Here is a 19954-nt window from a genome sequence, read left to right as displayed (position 1 = left end):
CAGAGACATGAGGGAAACCAGATAGTTATTAGGGTCTTGGTGAGCCTGCTACCTTTGAGGGCTAGGGCTATTTTTTAGGGAGGACACAGTGACTGTCTTGATCTTCCTGCTTTTCTTTACCTGAGTGGAGCTGTTTGTTCACAAGGCAGTAGTGGTGGCACATCAAAGGGTCTTTTGTGGAAAACAGACATAACTGTACCAGCTTAAGTGAACGGGGCTAGACAGGTCTAGACCTCCTGGGAGATGACAACCTGTGCACAGCCGCGTTGTCTTCTCCTATGGAAGCCATATGTATCCCAACACTATAGGCTACACACAGATTTCTTTCCTTTGGGGATAGCAGTTACGGAAGAAGCCAGGATGTATTTTTGTCACCTAAAACAACTGGATCTAAATGATCAACGGACGATTTGCTAAAGGTAGCATGGGATTATCAATCCCCCAAATCAGAGTAATAAAATGAAGTAATCACTCTCCACCCCAATAAAAACCCAGGTGTTGGTTGCAGCATCACCATTTCATAGAAGGGACCCAATCTAGCTAATGTTACCTTGACACACACGTGACGCTCCGCTCATCCAAATTAGGTCTAAAGCCAAGCCCTGTGAACAATGTTTGTTTTCTTTCTAGTGCTATCCTATTCTAGGATAACTAATCAAACAAGCCCGGGGCCATCTGATGGGTAAACATCTGAGAAGCTCCTTGGCAGCCGTTCAACTCCCCCCTCTGTAGCCAATGGATAAGAGACGGCTCTGGCAAGCTAGCTACTTACACTGTAACACATAAAAACACATGAAAAAAACCTTTTGGATAAACTTCCCAGTTTGTTTAATGTAAAAAGAGCTACCATTTCACCAAAACAAACGGTTCGCAAATATGGCAGTTGACACGTTGATATACTTCCGAGCATAGCCCGCCCCACACTTCAAGATGTCACTGTGTTGTTGAGCGGTCTTTTGTACAATCGGATATAAATTACAAAGAAACCATGAGAAGACACATTTCTCAGACAGTAATTGAGTAAAACATCAGTTTTTTGTCTTCTGGCACATGCAGGTGAAAATATGCCATTTAAGATATATATTTTTTTGGTGCACATTCAATTTTGGACATGATCAGTTCAATAAATGCCAATATATTCTCTTTCAACCGTCTCGTCCCCCTTCGTCTTGCTCAGGCTAAAGTCATAGAGTCACTTACAGTGCAGAACTGTGCTATTTGGGTTAGCTAAGGAGTCAGCTTCCCTTTCAGAGTCTCGCAGGTGCTCCGTATCCACTTTCTCCTCCTGGGAATGTTTCTGTGGAGCTCTGTGGCCAAGGAATGTCTTAGCCCACTGTTATTAGGTCCATGTTAGATAGGAACGTTAGGAAAATGTTTGTTTATCGTGCCTACCACAGGTCCCTTTTACTACACGTTCTGTGATAGCAGCCTGACCTTCTTCCCGGTCATAAACATATTCCTGAGGTCCGCCAAAGATGGCAGCTTCATTTTGTCTTTGTTTTTGCTGTAAACATTCAGGAAGATGCCGAACAGCACTAAAAGTCCACCCCATAGGTACCTGAGAGGAAATGGAACGGAGAGGCGTATTACAATGTTTTCAGTGCCTTGAAAGTATGTTGGCTAAATTGAGCAACCGTAAACTATGAGAGGTTTAAGATAACAAGACTCACTGAAAAGTAAAAGGCTTGGAGAAAAACATAAAGGATAGTACAATCGTCATCGCCTTACGCCCAGTCGTTACTGAAATGAACAGAAGACCGAAAAGTGAGAAACATAACAGCACACAACCTTGAATCTAAGTCTGTCACATCTAATGGAAATCTAGGAGAGATTTTTCTTAACTTTGTTGATGAGATTACTTTGACATTTGTTTCGCAGTTTATCTCAAAATGAATCTGGAGGTTTCCAGAATTTCTAAATAAGATTAGGATCGCTCTGATCTGGCGTTATTTCAGTAATCTGTCAAATGTTAAAGGTTTGTGCTTTAGATTTTAGAGTGTTAGTAAGGTTATCCATACTCAGATTGTAGAAATCTTTCTGTGGAGTCATATGGTTACGTAGAACCTCTTTAACTTATGCTTCTATTGGTGGAGAAATTTCTCAATTAAACGTTTTTGAAAGTAAAATAAAGACTTTTTAATCATAAGAAACTATATGGACAGTTCAAATGAACACTTCGACATGAAAAGTTACTTTGTGTGGTTCTGCAAGCAAAGCATCTGCCCAGACCAGAATGGTCTTCTCACCTGTGACTGCGACCAATGCTCCAAAGAGTTTGATCAAGGCCAGCACAAATGAAATGCCAAAGTACCCCGTGAGAGAGAAGAAGAATGCATAACCGTATGTTGTCACAGGATGCTGAAAGAAAACAAAAGATTCAATAGATTGTCATATCACCATCTTTCCTCACTTCATATGTTTTCGACAGAGCATCAAACAAAATGCTAACTACAGAACGGTCCATGTCTGATCTATTATAATGAAATACACAGAGTATCAAACATGAGGAACACCTGCTCTTTCTATGACATAGACTGACCAGGTGAATCAAGGTGAAAGCAATGATCCCTTATTGATGTCCCTTGTTAAATCCACTTCAATCAGTGTAGATGAAGTGGCAGAGACAGGTTAAAGAAGGATTTTTAAACTTTGAGACATGGATTGTGTATCTGTGCCATTCAGACTGTGAATGGGCAAGACAAAATATGCAAGTGCTTTTGAACAGAGTATGGTAGTAGGTGCCAGACGCACTAGTTTGTGTCAAGAACTGCAACGCTGCTGGGTTTTTCATGCTCAAGAGTTTCCCTTGTGTATCAAGAAATGGTCCATCACCCAAAGGCCATCCAGCCAACTTGACACAACTGTGGGAAGCATTGGAGTCAACAAGGGCTAGCATCCCTGTGGAACGCTTTCGACATCTTGTAGAGTAAGTGCCCCGACGAATTGAGGGCCAAAGGGGGTGCAACTCAATATTAGGAAGGTGCTCCTAATGTTTCGTACACTCAATGTATAACAGAGAGGGTTCTACTAACCTGAGAGCAAAAGGCCACTGCTGGTCCCAATCCACCTGCACCCAACAGGCCTGTCAATATGTACCCAAAACCGATGGAATAGGAATACAAAACCTTTAACACAATCAAAATCACACACATAAGTCACATTTCTGAGGTGATTCAGGACACCACACAATTGGGTTTACAATATAAATATAACAAGTTGGTTTTAAGGCGGGTCCTCGGTACCATTTCAGAGTTAGAGCCGTTATGGAGCTTCATGGCTTTCTCCTGCACGTTCCCAATGGCAGCATCAGCGCATAGAGCCAGAGAGATGAGGAGGACCCCTAAAAAAACAGACACAACCAGGTATTGCTAAAGAATGACAACAGCAATGGAGGTTTCTGAATTGCTGAAGCAGCATCTGTACTTTTGGAGTGTGGGAAAACCTATATGTCTGTACATAATGTATGCGGTACAAGGTCAAACTCTTTAGATAAAGCATTATATGTGGTTCTTTAGGAGTTCAAACTCCATATTTAAAAACATACTTTAGTCCCAGCCTAGGTAACAACCACTAGGCTTAATATGCACCAGGCTCATAAATATGAGTATCCTGATTAAATTTGATACAGGTTCTCTGTGTATCAAATACAAAATCACAGTGAAAGGATTTGGATGGTGAAAGTAATGATCCATAGTTAAACAGTGTTGTAACAACAGGCTCCTTTACCAATACCTAGATAGATAACAGATTCACATGTTACCGGTTGCATTGAAGTTGGGGGCGACTTTACTGTCAGCTAGGGTGAACCAGATGAGTCCCAGGCTCATACAGAGAGCAGCAGATACATCAGCCAGATTGTAGCGTTTCCCTGAAGAAAACAGAGGAGTTAGGCTACAAAGTCAAGGAATTCCTCCATAACAGATGACTAACAATTTACCAGAATAGGAAGACTTCATTGACAAGTTCCACTTGGATGGAAAGTTAAATACACTCAGTGGATCTCAGTGTCCAGATCTTTCTTCTTGTGATTCGGATTGATCCGACACCTGTCATGACTGACAACCGATCACGAAAACCTTCTCAACAAGAGACAAACTAAACTTTTGGTAATTTGGAGAGCATTTCCCTTTGTGACAAGACAGGGAAACGACAGAATAGGTTCTGATAAATGGTGCTTGTGTATTTACCCCCCTCCTTATGGGTCAGGTGGAAAATGTAAACACGCTGGCTAGATAGGCGAACTTCTGAGCGACGGAGAAGAGAGGAGAGAAAAGGGCTCTGCCTCAGATCCAAGTGAGTTGAGAGGCCTGCGTGACACTGGCTGCAGGTCGGGTGGTGCACACGGCCCATACGAGAGATTCTCTCTCTCTCCAACTTTCTACTGGGCTCTTCAACTCAATTAAATCCAAACAGGAGAGAAGAGAGGAGAGGGTTGAGGTTGGTTGGTGTTGGACACGTAAAATGCAACAAAAAAAACAAGAGGAGACTGAGGAGTCTTCCCAAACAGGCCGATAGATGCCTCGGGGGTGACAAGGTGACGCAGCAGGTTGGTCTGGCTTGCTTTCATTCCTCCCTCTGTTCCCCTTTGAAGGGTTCACATCAGATCTCGCTGGCATCCTGAGTGAACGCAGTAGCGTTTCCAACTAGTCCCCCTGGGGGACCCATGGTCAACATCGCCAATGCAGGGAGGGGGAGGAAAGAAAAAAACGAGTGTTTGATCGCTAAGACGTGGAACCTTTATGAAGACAATGTCTCCGAGATGAAAGACAGAGTACTGAGAACTAGGCTTCCTCAGCCTGAAATTCAACACTTGCATACAACCCAAAAAACGAAGCATGGACAGAACTCCGAAATAAAAGTTGAAAAGTTGGTCATTGTTTGGAGGTAAGGGCATAACGGGTGTGAGGTAAGACACTCACAGGAGGTTTCTAGAGAGCCTCTTTTATGATTGACAGTTAGGCTTAACCCCCTCCCCCTAAAAATAACTAATGTGTTTAGTTCATTGTTACCCGCATGCAAAAGGACAAACATTATTAGGCATTATTTTCAAGTCTTGATCAGGGCCCATATTCATAAAGTGTCTCAAACTAGGATTGCTGATCTAGGATAAGGTCCCCTTCGTTTACAATCATTATGATCTAAAAGGCTAAACTGATCCTAGATCAGCACTCCTAATCTCACTCTTCGCGAATATGGGCTCTCATACAAAGATCAACTTCCTTTTGCCACTTGCCTTGAATGAATATGCCTCCTATCATGACAGGAATGAGTTTGCAGCACTTGAAGATGACCTGTGTAGGATAATTCAAGTAACCCAGTGAGGTGTTTGATAGGCCCATGGTCCCCACCGTTAGAAATGCTATGATCATGTAGGTCTTCCCTGGTATTCTGCAAAGAGAAAAAGAGCAATTAGCAAGCCTTGTGGGATGACAACAAAAACAAAATACAAAAACTAGCAATACATGGGATTTTTCTGCCATTGAAATCCTTGGGTGGGCGTTTTTTCCCAAACAGTCCAAACAGTGTATGCAAATAAACCGTTTCAGTGTAAACTTAAACCAGATATAAAGTATGTAGAAAAGATAAAGGAGCAATATATGTTTTTATAAGATCATCTTTGAGACCTAACAATTACCAAAATAAAAGCTAGACAGTCAGGGAGAATATAATATTTCGAAAAACAATTAATAAAGTAGTATTTGTTTAATTATTATGATTGAGCAAAAATAACACAGCATTAGCCGTGGCAAAATGCATAGAATTGCAGGTAAAATGGTAAAAATGTAAAATGGTAAAAATGTATCTCAGCTCCATGGCTAAATACACTATATATACAAAAGTATGTGGACACCCCTTCAAATTAGTGGATGTGGCAATTTCAGCCACACCCGTTGCTGACAGGTGTATAAAATTGAGCAAATGCAATCTCCATAGACAAATACTGGCAGTAGAATGGCCTTACTGAAGAGCTCAGTAACTATCAACTTGACACCGTCATAAGATGCCACCTTTCCAACAAGTCAGTTGGTCAAATTTATGCCCTGCTGGAGCTGCTCCAGTCAACTGCTGTTATTGTGAAGTGGAAACGTCTAGGAGCCACAACGGCTCAGCCGCGATGTGGTCAGCCACACAAGCTCACAGAACAGGACTGCCGAGTGCTGTAGTGTGTAAAAATAATCTGTCCTCGGTTGCAACACTCACTACCGAGTTCCAAACTGCCTCTGGAAGCAACATCAGCACAAGACCTGTTCGTCGGGAGCTTCATGAAATGGGCTTCCATGTCCAAGCAGCAGCACACAAGCCTAAGATCACTATGTGCAATCCCAAGCGTCAGCTGGAGTGGTGTAAAGCTCGCCGCCATTGGACTCTGGAGCAGCGGAAACGGGTTCTCTGGAGTGATGAATCATGCTTCACCACCCGGCAGTCCAAATCTTGGTTTGGAGGATGCCAGGAGAAAGCTACCTGCCCCAATGCATAATGCCAACTGTAAAGTTTGGTGGAGGAGGAATAATGGCCTGGGTTTGTTTTTCATGATTCAGGCTAGGCCCCTTAGTTCCAGCGAAGGGAAATCTTAACACTACAGCATACAATGACATTTTAGACGACGCTGTGCTTCCAACTTTGTGGCAACAGTTTGGGGAAGGCCCTCTCCTGTTTCAGCATGACAATGCCCCCATGCACAAAGCGAAGTCCATACAGAAATGGTTTGTTGAGATCGGGGTGGAAGAACTTGACTGGCCTGCACAGAACCCTAACCTCAACCCCATCAAACACCTTTGGGATGAATTGAAACGCCGACTTATTGGAGGGGGACTGTAATAAAAGTCTGCACATCCATTAGCTCTCCTGGAGGATGATTGACCACCCTTGAACATGGCAACCAAATACATTTTATGCCTTTTGAAATAATTTGCTCATTCTACATATCAAAGATCCAATGGCTATGGTAGACTACAAATCTTTTTATTCAGCTGAAGCAAACCCACACCTTTTCAGGAAATGTACCTTTTCTAGTTTAGTCATATTTATCTTAGAAGTATTTGCTTTGCAGGCTGACTAGCATGTATTAAGTTGCAATGTCCTATACATTGGATGCCCAAATCAAGTATTTACAAAATAAGTTTTAAGCCCCATAATCCAAAAATAAAGGCAAAATCTAATATTTTTCCCTAAAATTAATGTTCACGATTCACAAATTATTATTTTGATTCACATGATTCGATTCACCCCGATTGAACCGAATCCCAACTAATACAATGGCGAAGTGAATCATTCGTTTTTTCAAAAATATTTGTTTAAATTAATAATATGAACTTTGTATGGCCGTATTCACAGGTTTTTTGAGACATGCAGAACACATTAATACATGCTAATAATAGCTAAATATAACTAAAGGGTACAAGATATGTTTTGAATTGGCTACCTAGTTAATGTGTTCTCTATCATATTCGTCTGGCACTATGCAGGTCCGACACGCAAACACTGATGTGCTAGTGTCATTCGAATCCTGGCTGATGTTGGTTTTAATTTAATTTATAAAATATTTTACAACTGTCCCGAAATAAATTACATAAACTATGAAATTAATTTCTTTGACTTTTCGTATTTGATAATTTCCCCAAACTTTTCCTGGATTTTCATGACCGTATGAACCCTGCAAGATGGGGGCCTCTAAAATGTTCTTTATAATTCACCTGCACCAACCATGCCCATTGGCATGCCCACCACCTAAGCCCCTTTTGATCCAGAAAAAACTCTAAATACAGAGGTGTATACATTACAGAAACCGTTTACCGTTTAAGAACCAAACAGAACAAAACGAGTGTCTATTGGACAAATGTAGGTAGGTCCCTCCCCGTTTGCTTCCCTTTAAGAAAGGTTTTGCAACAGATTCGGCGGAATTAATCCACCCCAAGATGAAGTGTTGATGATATCAATAGGTCTTGAGGTAGATCACAGGTTTTATTGTTTGAAGTGACAAGGCACATACTGTAGCAATTAACATACTATTAATAGTTAACGGGATAGAGACTGATCATTCTATGATTTAGTCAATCTCAAACTATTTATTAGTGCTGAACGCCATTAACCATGAAATAGTCAGTCTATTGATGTTATTCTCAAGGAAAGCCCTACTAGATCCCCGTCTCTGTTGGTGAACACCACTCCTACTTTTCTTTGTTTGCGGGAAGCGCAGAGGCCTAATTGAACTCCATTCCCTTGTTTACCTTCTCCGTTTGTCCTGTGTGAGCTGCAATTCCACCAGTCCAAACAGGGAGTAGAACCCAAACTGTACCAGGGTGAGGTACCATCCGAAGGGCTTGAAACCCTCCACGGAAAATATGAGCTCCTGAAAACAGCAGATAAAGTCTGATAAGTTTACTTTCAAGCCTGTGGTGAGGTAAATCACTACTTTTCCTGTAGCTTCCCACAGTATCCTCAGTGAGGCTTGCTGATAAAATGTCCCTGCTTAGCATGTGTTAACAACCAATTGTATGGTGAATCAGTCAGTCAATCAACCAAATGTATTTTTATAAAGCCCTTTTACAACTGCTGTTTACATCTGTGATGTCACAAATTGCTTTACAGACCACAAAGAGCAAGCAGAACAGAAGCGAAAGCACAGTGGCCAGGAAAAACTACCTAAAAGGTAGAATTCTAGAGCAGAACCTGGCTTAGAGGGGTGGCCCATCCTCTTCTGCCTGTACACGGTAGATATTAAGAGTACATTTAGCCATTAATTAAGGCCAGATTGTGAAGAACGTGTAAAACTGTCATATACAGTAGTCTTGCCATAAACTCAAAAATACTATCCGACTACACCCACATCAGCAACGACCATTACAGCAGCCCCATGCCTAGCTGCTTTTAGCTAGGAATTAGCTTACAGAAAAACGGAATAGTCACCGGAAGCTAAATACTTACTCTGCCGATTGTCCGTACGGTTGGTCCTTTTGAAGGGGGAAATTGAGAAAAAACATCCAATAGAACATAAAATAAAAAAATTAAAAAGACTTTCCAAACGTGGTTCTGTTGTAGACCCACTTCCTCTCTGCTTACCTCATATCAAAATAAAACCCGTGCATGTGTGCAATACCTGCACAAAAAAGCAAGAACTTGTGGGGGATTTATATTTTGACATGATGTAAGCAGAGAAACTGCCCAAATAAAAAAACATATTCATTACTGCATTGTTGGTTTTGGAGAAAGGCATTTCACTGTACTTGTGCACGTGACAACTTGCAGTAACTAGTAAACTGTAGTAACTTGAAATACTACAGTTTACTATAGAATACTACAGTACTTACTATAGAATTCTGTAGTAAACTGTAGTATAATGTAGTGCTGTCACGATACCAGAAATCTGACTTTATACTGTAAAGTCCATGGAAAACAAGAGCACCTCCTCCCAGCTGCCCACTGCACTGAGGCTAGGTAACACGGTCACCAATGATAAGTCCGTGATAGTCGAAAACTTCAACAAACATTTCTCAATGGCTGGCCATGCCTTCCTCCTGGCGACTCCAACCTTGGCCAACAGCCCCGCCCCCCCCGCTGCTACTCGCCCAAGCCTCCCCAGCTTCTCCTTTACCCATATCCAGATAGCAGATGTTCTGAAAGAGCTGGAAAACCTGGACCCATACAAATCAGCTGGGCTTGACAATCTGGACCCCCTATTTCTGAAACTGTCCGCCGCCATTGTCGCACCCCCTATTACCAGCCTGTTCAACCTCTCCTTCGTATCATCTGAGATCCCCAAGGATTGGAAAGCTGCCGCGGTCATCCCCCTCTTCAAAGGGGGAGACACCCTGGACCCAAACTGTTACAGACCTATATCCATCCTGCCCTGCCTATCTAAGGTCTTCGAAAGCCAAGTCAACAAACAGATCACTGACCATCTCGAATCCCACCGTACCTTCTCCGCTGTGCAATCCGGTTTCCGAGCCGGTCACGGGTGCACCTCAGCCACGCTCAAGGTACTAAACGATATCATAACCGCCATCGATAAAAGACATTACTGTGCAGCCGTCTTCATCGACCTGGCCAAGGCTTTCGACTCTGTCAATCACCATATTCTTATCGGCAGACTCAATAGCCTCGGTTTTTCTAATGACTGCCTTGCCTGGTTCACCAACTACTTTGCAGACATCACCACCCTGGACGGTTCCGACCTAGAATATGTGGACATCTATAAGTACCTAGGTGTCTGGCTAGACTGCAAACTCTCCTTCCAGACTCATATCAAACATCTCCAATCCAAAATCAAATCTAGTCGGCTTTCTATTCCGCAACAAAGCCTCCTTCACTCACGCCGCCAAACTTACCCTAGTAAAACTGACTATCCTACCGATCCTCGACTTCGGCGATGTCATCTACAAAATAGCTTCCAATACTCTACTCAGCAAACTGGATGCAGTTTATCACAGTGCCATCCGTTTTGTTACTAAAGCACCTTATACGACCCACCACTGCGACCTGTAAGCCCTTCGTCGTCAGACCCACTGGCTCCAGGTCATCTACAAGGCTATGCTAGGTAAAGTGCCGCCTTATCTCAGTTCACTGGTCACGATGGCTACACCCACCCGTAGCACGCGCTCCAGCAGGTGTATCTCACTGATCATCCCTAAAGCCAAAACCTAATTTGGACGCCTTTCCTTCCAGTTCTCTGCTGCCTGCGACTGGAACGAATTGCAAAAATCTCTGAAGTTGGAGACTTTTATCTCCCTCAACAACTTTAAAAATCTGCTATCCGAGCAGCTAACCGATCGCTGCAGCTGTACATAGTCCATCTGTAAACTACCCACCCAATTTACCTACCTCACCCCCATACTGCTTTTATTTATTTACTTTTCTGCTCTTTTGCACACCAGTATCTCTTCTTGCACATGATCATCTGATGATTTATCACTCCAGTGTTAATCTGCTAAATTGTAATTATTCGATTTATTGCCTACCTCATGCCTTTTGCACACATTGTATATAGATTCTCTTTTTTCTACCATGTTATTGACTTGTTTATTGTTTACTCCATGTGTAACTCTGTGTTGTTGTCTGTTCACACTGCTATGCTTTATCTTGGCCAGGTCGCAGTTGCAAATGAGAACTTGTTCTCAACTAGCCTACCTGGTTAAATAAAGGTGAAATAAAAATAAAAATAAAATAAAATACCAATACCAGGTTTAGTATCACAATTAGGCTGGTCACGATACCTACATTTTACAAACAATACCAGGCCAAGTATGACGATAGTGAGTACCATCGCGATACCACGTGGCAAAACATTTGTGGCCTAGCCTCCTGTTCTCCCCGTCCCCCAAAAACCTGTCACTGAAATTCACACTTCTACTCAAAACTACACATTGAATTTAACTTCACAATGTATAATAGAATACTGCATAGAATGGATGATTTGCTTATATTTGCAAAGGCCTACCTATGATTTGGCTGGAGGAATGGGAGGAAGGAGTATATATCAGTGGAGGCTGCTGCAGGGAGGACGATTCATAATAATGGCTGGAACGGTGCAAATGGAATGGCATCATTCCACTCCAGCCCTTACCACAAGCCCGTCCTCCCCAATTAATGTGCCACCGTCCTCCTGTGATAAACATGCATAATGATCTGCATGTCATTGTGTCAGTAAGGATAAAACATTGCATGGAAACTTCTTTACTCTCCTTCTCTACACACACTCTCCTTCTCATGAGTAGCAGACCCTTTTCCTTTCTTCATGGGCCAATCAAATTTGCCTAAACCTACTGTCAAGTTAGCAGGTTGTTAGCTACCTAGGTAACATGACTGAACAACGTTGTTTGTGATTAAACCAATAACCAATAATGTAAGAAATGTACAAATCTAACAACAGGGTCTGAAGGTGGAATAGATGCGCGTGAAGAGCGGATGGAGAGAAGCAGGTGAGGGCTGGTAGAGGAGGCAGCTAGCTGTTTACAGCTGCCTCACAGTGATATGCCATGAAAGTAAAGTGGATATTGTTGGACCTGTTCATATAAGAGACTAGTTAGAGACTGTTGCTTCAACTCAACTGACTTTATAAACATTTTGTAACAGGCGCCAGCAGGTTCTTTGGATCGGTAGGGCTGAAAAGGTTGGTAGTATCATTTGAAATGGTACTACGGTATTCTAAAATATTGGTATCATGACATTTTGGTATCCATGATATTACCGTGGTACTAGTATACCATGCAACACTTATCACAATACTCGATACAATCACTATACTCGATTCCAAAACGATACCACAACAACAAAAATAAGACTTATTAGCCAAAGTCACAAAATGGCACTTCATCCAGAAAGATAAACTCAGCTTCAACTGTCCAATCGTTGGGTATAATTGGAGTTTAATATCATTACATTTGAAACATTTTATGTCCATTTTTTGGAGACAGCCACGTATGCATTAATTAATCAAGTATACAGCCATATAATCAATTTGAAAGTGTTTTTACCAATCCAACTACTAAAGAAAATAATGGTAATAATTTATTTAATAGGTAAATCTCTATTGATAAACTGGGAAAATCGAGATGTAGCCAGGGTCTATTCACATTACAGGTGAATGCATAGTATTCAATAGGAGTGTGTGCATGCATTGAGTTGAGCTTGTTTTAGCTCATTTCATTGCGCTACAGATGACAAACAATCCATTTAGGACTTATTTTATTGGCAACTACTAGGAGAACATATTGTACAGCATTTTCAAAGAAGAAGCAATGTCTTCTTTTAGAAAAGTGTGTGTTGTCTCTTTAAGAAAGTAGTAATTTGCGAGGCAGAATGTAGCTGTAGAATCTGACTTTGTGGCTATGTAATCTAGTGTAAACCAGACGGGATGCGAGGGAGACAAAGAAGTGACTGAGTTTTTGGTGTCGAGGGGAACAAAGTGAATTAATAAAAAAACAATCAATCAGCTTTGAAATCAGCATATTTTGCGCTATGGTATCACAAACAAAGTACTAGGGTAGTGATTTTTTAAATTATTTTATCTTTATTTAACTAGGCAAGTCAGTTAAGAACAAATTCTTATTTTCAATGACGGCCTACGAACAGTGGGTTGTTCAGGGGCAGAACGACAGATTTGTACCTTGATGTTGCTTTAGCTGTAAGCTAGCAAGGAAAGTTAGACTACAATTAACACTGAAAGTTACCGGTATCGTCTTGCATTGTAAAATAATTTTAGCCTGTATGGACATTGTTTTGCGAACAGTAATGAACAGTTTCAACATTTCTACATGCCGTGTTGCATTATTCAAGTATGTTAACTGCTGTGCAGCATGAGTGGGGAGCTAACAATGCAGCCGAGATAGCTCTAGCAATGAATGAGCAGGCTCTTTGCACTATAACGGTGCCGCACCGATATACATACTTGGTCGTCTGAGTCAGGTGAGACACATTAGACAGAAGTACCGAACTTAACAAAATTCTAGTACCAAACCGTTTTGTATCGAAAAAGTTTCGGTGTACCGTGCAACACAGTAAATAGTACAGTATTGTCCACAAAAAAATATTAGTAAATACTACAGAAATGTCAGCAAATACACTAAGTCCGCAAATATATATATATTTTTTTACTAGAGTAAATACTACAGTATTTAATTTGCATATACCCTGCCCATTCCTCTCCCCCATGTCCCAATTTGTGTCACCGGTAAGTGAAAATATTTTGTGTTAACTATGGGTATAGAAAAGAGCAGAAGCTCTGAACTCTTCGTTTGCTGTTTTAGTATTTCTCCAGTAGGCTTCGTCAAGGAGAAAGCTCCCCACTTCTATGTCAAAGATAATAAAACAAAAACATATTAGTAAATACTACAGTAATATCCCCAAAAACACTACAGTAAATACTACAGTATACTACAGTCCGCAATTACTATAGTATATACTACTCTTTTTTTACAACAAAATACTATAGTAAACTGTAAATACTACAGTATACTGCAGTAAATACTACAGTATTCACTAAAAACACCACAGTATTCACTAAAACACTACAGTGAATACTACAGTTTGGTCTGCAAAAACACTACAGTGGATAATACAGTATTCCTACCATAGTATACACTATAGTATTTTTGTTGTTGTGGGTAACCTCACTGAGGAACTGCATGGGTCTACAATAGAGCTAAGTTCTGTTAAATTCTACCTTCCTTTAGCAGTTTTTTCCCCTCAAATTCCCCCTGCACAAGGACCAAGCCTACAGAAAGACACAGTAAGCATAATTATAATTTTATTTTTCAGCAACACTAGCGTGTAAATACTAGCGTTGCTGAACGCAGCTACCCCATGCCCTAATATCTGAACACTGAAGTAAACAGCTGAAAACAGCTGCAAAACGTTTCACAACTGTTTCAATTGGACAAATTCAGACAGGCCCCTCCCTGTTCGCTTCTGTTTGGTTCCTAGTGAATATGTAACGGATGTGAAATGGCTAGCTAGTTAGCGGGTGCGCGCTAGTAGCATTTCAATCAGTTACGTCACTTGCTCTGAGACTTAAGTAGTGTTGCCCCTTGCTTTGCAAGGGCCGCGGCTTTTGTGGAGCGATGGGTAACGATGCTTCGTGGGCGACCGTTGTTGATGTGTGCAGAAGGTCCCTGGTTCGCGCCCGTGTTGGGGCGAGGGGACGGTTTAAAGTTACAACTGTTACATTGATGCTGTTGACCCGGATCACTGGTTGCTGCGGAAAAGGAGGAGGTTGAAAGAGGGGTGAGTGTAACGGATGTGAAATGGCTAGCTAGTTAGCGGGTGCGCGCTAGTAGCATTTCAATCAGTTACGTCACTTGCTCTGAGACTTAAGTAGTGTTGCCCCTTGCTTTGCAAGGGCCGCGGCTTTTGTGGAGCGATGGGTAACGATGCTTCGTGGGCGACCGTTGTTGATGTGTGCAGAAGGTCCCTGGTTCGCGCCCGTGTTGGGGCGAGGGGACGGTTTAAAGTTACAACTGTTACAAATACATCCTAGCTCTCGAAAACTCTAGGCGTCATTCTGCCTTCTCCCTACAGTTCTCAGCCATTAGCTTCGCCCACAACTGCCTCAAGTGAACTACAATCCTGACGCTGTGTTTTAACATTTAGAAAAGTCAAAAATCATCGCATGCAATACGGCTTTCAAAAACATATGGTCCTTATCTTGCACCAGTGAGAAAGAATCCTTCAAATAAAAAATATACACTTACTGTAGCAGTTTTGCACAGATCCATACTACACTTTCACTTCCTGAGTTACACACAGGTCTCTTGTCTACCGCCTGTTTTCCGCAAACAAGCACTGTAACATGGATATATGGCCGTGTAGGAACACTAACCCTAACAAGGGTGTGTATCAATTTAACCTTTCATCTTTTTTGTATTATTTCTTGCTGATATGAAAGATATGGTCCTATGCTTCCAAAACCGCAAGCAATGCATTAACAAACCCCCCCAACAGAAGATGCCTTCATCCAATGATTCTTATGTGTAATCTAATGGAACTGAAAGTCATGATCAAGGGCTAAATACACCCCTGCTTACTTGTAGGTAGCCATAGATGAGGTAAAAGAGGAAGACACCCGCCGTGCAGATGCAGAACTGGGTAGCTGTGTTGAAGCTGCTCAGGTTGATGCCTAGCACTCTCAGCTCCTCCACAGACTTAATGTGCGGAGACATCATGACCTCGCTGGACGACGGGATGGAGATAGACAGATGCTTCCGGGCGTTGTTGTAGTTCATCAGGCCGAATTTGGCGCTCATTGTGTCTGGGGATCAAATATAGTACTTAGGTAGTTTCAATACTTTGCTTTCTGTTGCAAAAGGATGTGACAGGCTATATACTAAGGGTGGGAAGATGAGGAAGAAAATTGGTCTGTGTACTTGCATGCATAGTAGCCAACACGTTATTGTCTGTATCAGGTATCTATCACTGACACACATTGGCTGATTCAAAACTGGCATATAGATAGTAAGCTAGGAAATTTTACCTGTAACAACCAAGGACAACAGCGCAATTATCAATGATCTTATTTCAGTGGGCGTTTCAGGATTTTACTCCTTGAGATATACAGCACTACTAAACTAGCTAACTATTTGATTGAATACAACAATGATTAATTGCTAGCTACTTAGATAGCCAAACGACCTATCTAGCTAATAACAACTGCAGTGAGTTGCGTGGGGAAAATCCTAAAACGACCACTGAACATTTCAAAACACCAACATATGACATACATTCGGGCTTCGACTTTATTAGCACCAGAGCTATTTTTTGCAATACAAAATTACATTTTGCTAACTTCTTTAGAAGCTTAACTATAACGTTTTTTTTTACTGACAATTCTAACTAGCTACCTGGTTAGCTGCTACAAGCTAGCATGCTAGCTGAACAAAACTTCCGGGTTTGAAATGTGTATGCTGCGTTGTTCTTCAATCGATTCGGATTATTATAACGTTTCCAGACGTGACGGATCCATGTTCTAAAGCTATTGTATTGACATTTTAATTATTTTGATGCGAAAAGACCTGTAGCACATTTGCTAACTTGCGAACCACTGCTGCTGTCTCCTGGCAGCAGCCAACAACTTCCGCTGAGTGTGACTCGTCTCGAACTATGACCTCATTTCCTATTGGTGGAGGGAACAACACCAGGTCAGTTGAAAAGTGAAATGCACCTAGCTATATTCTTATTGTAGCCTACTCAGTCAGTGCAAAACAGAAAAAGTAATTTCTCATCACATCGTGCATTATAGTTTGCATTGAGTAGTTTGGTGTTATAGATATATCCACACCCTACCTTCCTTGTCCAGCGCTGGATGGTCTATAACTTCTTAAACACATACGATTACTTAATGTACACACCGGTCTTGTGTGTCTGCAAATCATTTGTAAACAGCAGAACCAGTCCTTCCAGACAGTCTACTTTTCAAGGAGCTGGAAGGTAAAATGCCTATTCATATAATCCTTTCTTGTTTTGTGTTTACTTTTCATAGTTTTTTGCAATTCAGCAAATGGTGAAATATGAACTCACTGGACATTATTGACAAGAATCCCAGATAGAACATGAATTGTATGATTTTATACGCCACTATTGCTCACTAAATGCACCATTTGTGCTGTTATTTTTAATTGTTTGATTCAATGACAACGTAGCAAAACCAGAGAGGCAAAACTTTGACATATCCCTTGTCTGACCGAGAAGGTCCGATCCTGTCCTGTGTTTGATGTTGAGTCTCCATAGGGCCTTAACAGCTCACGGTATGATCCCCTCTTCCCTCTGATCGCCTCCCCCCAGCACTTACTGTATCCCTCTGTCCTCCCTCCATCCCTCCTCCCTCTCCGAGCTGTCCAATTCTCTCCCTCTCCGAGCTGTCCAATTCTCTCCCTCTCCGAGCTGTCCAATTCTCTCCCTCTCCCAGTAGATGACATGGCTTTTCCGTCCACACAGGAGGTTAATTCACTCTAGGATGGCATTATTTCCTCCCAGCTCTTTGACAATATAAAAATTCAGAGTGGACAGCTCAATCCCTCTTCCATCTTAGATTTGATTGTAATGGTATTGCCTTTTGTCCCTAGGAGGCCTCCAGCCGCCACGGCCGGGGCTATATGACACTAAATAGCCAGGCTACAATTTTCAAAGAATTCTGTTAATAACTCATTTTGAATGGGAACTTGGGCGCTGCTTGGCTGGTCAGTCCAGCCACGTCCCTTACCCCCCCACTACTCACAGGTCACCTCCTATACCTAGAAGGAGCCCAAACGCTAAATGCAAGGGGTTAATTAATGTTTCTGAATTTACGAGTCCCCTATCTGTTACGCTGCATTCCAAATAACAGTCCCAAAGAGACACAAATGTCATATTTACAGCCTGCCTGTAAAAAAAACTATTCAGCAATGCACAGTAGTCTGCATGGGGCTGACCACTTTCTTTTCCCATCAAACTTTACAAGTGTACCCATTCATCAAAAATGATGGATTTATGTAATAAAACCCATTTCCTCCCCATAAGACCCTTTTAAATAATAAAATAATTATTTATTGATTGTTAAAAATGTACATAGTCGTGTAATGGCTTTGCACCAGCGCACAGGACGAACCTGTGATAAATAAAGGCCAGAAAGAGAGATGAAGGGAATGAAATGACTTCTGAACCAGTCAAATCTGGATTAAATATAGCCCCTTGCAGTTTGGATCACAAAGGACATTAAATCCTTTGGAGGCTCGCATGGACCTATGCACGTTCTTCTTGCATGTTCTTATTTGAAAGACAAAGTGCAGAAACAGCATCAAGCTTAATTGCCTTTTCAACTGAGACAGGTTGTTTGAAGACTACTGAACAAATTGAACGTGGTTGTTTTAGTCATTCTGCTGTTGGATTGTTTTCAACTAAACTGTTGTAATGCAAAGTTTGAGCAATCAAATGTGGCCTTGCAAAAATGACTGAAACTTAAATATCCATTGAGAGGGTGGTATCACAGTATTCAAAAATTGTGTTTAGACATTTATTTTTAACCCTAGCAGAAGGGATGGACACAGTACAGTCTGAGAGCTGTCTTTCACAGTACCCTCCACTGATGGCCTATATGTTTCTCCCCCTAACCCACTTGCCTGAAATTAAAAAGAAAGTGACACACACACACACACACACACACACACACACACACACACACACACACACACACACACACACACACACACACACACACACACACACACACACACACACACACACACACACACACACACACACACACACTCACCCTTCAACCCAAAGTGCCAACTTCAAAATTGGAAATACCAAAGGAAAATTACACTGGTGCTCGTCTTATAAAAAATAATCCCTACAGTTATTTTGTCATAAAAACCCCTATCTTTTTCCAACAACGGGGGAATGGACCTTTCGAAAAGTATTGCGGAACGCTATAATATCACCCAATCCTATATAACATTGAGGGTTTCTTAATAACCCATTTGTGTTTGCTTTTATCCCAGGCTAAAGTGCCTTCTCTGTTGTCTCTTTCCTGGGCTAGTCTGAAGCCTCCTGCATGCTACGGAAACAGATGGTATCTCCACTATATTACTTCTCAAAGCACTCATATCCTCTCTCATGTTATTTTCTTTGATCTGCTAGGCTTGCTGGTCTCACATTTTTTATTTTTCCTTTTTTTCACCATCCCTCTGCGAGTGACCTAAGAAAAGTGTGGCCATATTGGTGGTGTTACGGATGCTCAGAATGTACTTCATATGTTCTGTTTTGGTAAAAGGAATGCATTGTATTGTGAGTAAGACCTCAGACCGATATTCACCATTAAAAATGGCTTTCAAACTCAACTGTCTTCCTAAGTATTCAAGTAAAAATACTTATTTTGTTCATTTTCATTTATTCCCTTAGCATTACCGTGAACAGTGAAATGTTGCTTTTTGACTGCAGTATGACCAAAGCAAGTCCAGGCAATCCATATCAATTATCTGAATTTGACAACTGATGTAAGGTAGCCTATTAACCGATTCTATTTCTTGCTAAGAGCTAAACCATTTGAACATGTCTCTTTGGATTTATGTGAAATACCTTGGGACTGCTTCCCATGCCCCTTAGGCAACAGGTTGGTAACATGAATTCCTTACCATATAGGCTTTACCTCACTACATACAATTGAATACACAGTTGTTATACAGTATTAACAATATAACATTTCATTTGTCACACGCACAGAATACGACACGTGTAGACCGTGAAACGCTTACTTATGAGCCCTTACCCAACAATGCAGAGTTTAAAAGTAAGAAAATTAGCAAATACAAATTGAAAATAGTAACACTATAAAGAACAATAACTAGGCTATATACAAGGAGTAGCGGTACGGAATCAATGTGCAGGGGTACGAGGTATTTGAGGTAATATGTACATGTAGGTACTAGGCAATCAGGATAGATAATAAACAGAGTAGCAGCAGTGTATGTGAAGGGTGTGTATGTGT

General features: G+C 41.4%; 1 protein-coding gene across 1 annotated transcript; it reads right to left on the bottom strand.

Moving 5' to 3' along the window:
- Positions 1-800: 800 nt before the first annotated feature.
- Positions 801-16589, bottom strand: slc35b3 (solute carrier family 35 member B3). The gene is made up of 10 exons (XM_055928719.1): positions 16332-16589; positions 15519-15742; positions 8229-8350; positions 5234-5388; positions 3761-3868; positions 3243-3340; positions 3033-3125; positions 2247-2358; positions 1671-1740; positions 801-1558 (listed from the first exon to the last, which is right to left on the bottom strand). The coding sequence occupies exons 2-10, from the start codon at positions 15735-15737 to the stop codon at positions 1408-1410; spliced, it is 1128 nt and encodes a 375-aa protein (XP_055784694.1). The 5' UTR covers positions 15738-15742; positions 16332-16589; the 3' UTR covers positions 801-1407.
- Between the last annotated feature and the right edge of the window lie 3365 nt (positions 16590-19954).

Source organism: Salvelinus fontinalis, chromosome 7 (genome assembly GCF_029448725.1).
Source record: "Salvelinus fontinalis isolate EN_2023a chromosome 7, ASM2944872v1, whole genome shotgun sequence".
In the NCBI taxonomy this organism is placed as follows: domain Eukaryota; kingdom Metazoa; phylum Chordata; class Actinopteri; order Salmoniformes; family Salmonidae; genus Salvelinus; species Salvelinus fontinalis.
The sequence above is the reverse complement of the archived record's forward strand: the minus strand, read 5'-3'. Positions and strand labels throughout refer to the sequence as shown.

Excerpts from the sequence above, each read along its gene's own strand:
- slc35b3 (XM_055928719.1), bottom strand. The coding sequence starts at position 15,737 with ATGAGCGCCAAATTCGGCCTGATGAACTACAACAACGCCCGGAAGCAT. Across the intron at positions 3,341-3,760 it reads CCCCAACTTCAATGCAACCG|GGGTCCTCCTCATCTCTCTG; the intron begins GTAACATGTGAA and ends CTGTTTTTTTAG. Across the intron at positions 1,741-2,246 it reads AGCATTGGTCGCAGTCACAG|TAACGACTGGGCGTAAGGCG; the intron begins GTGAGAAGACCA and ends TGTTCATTTCAG.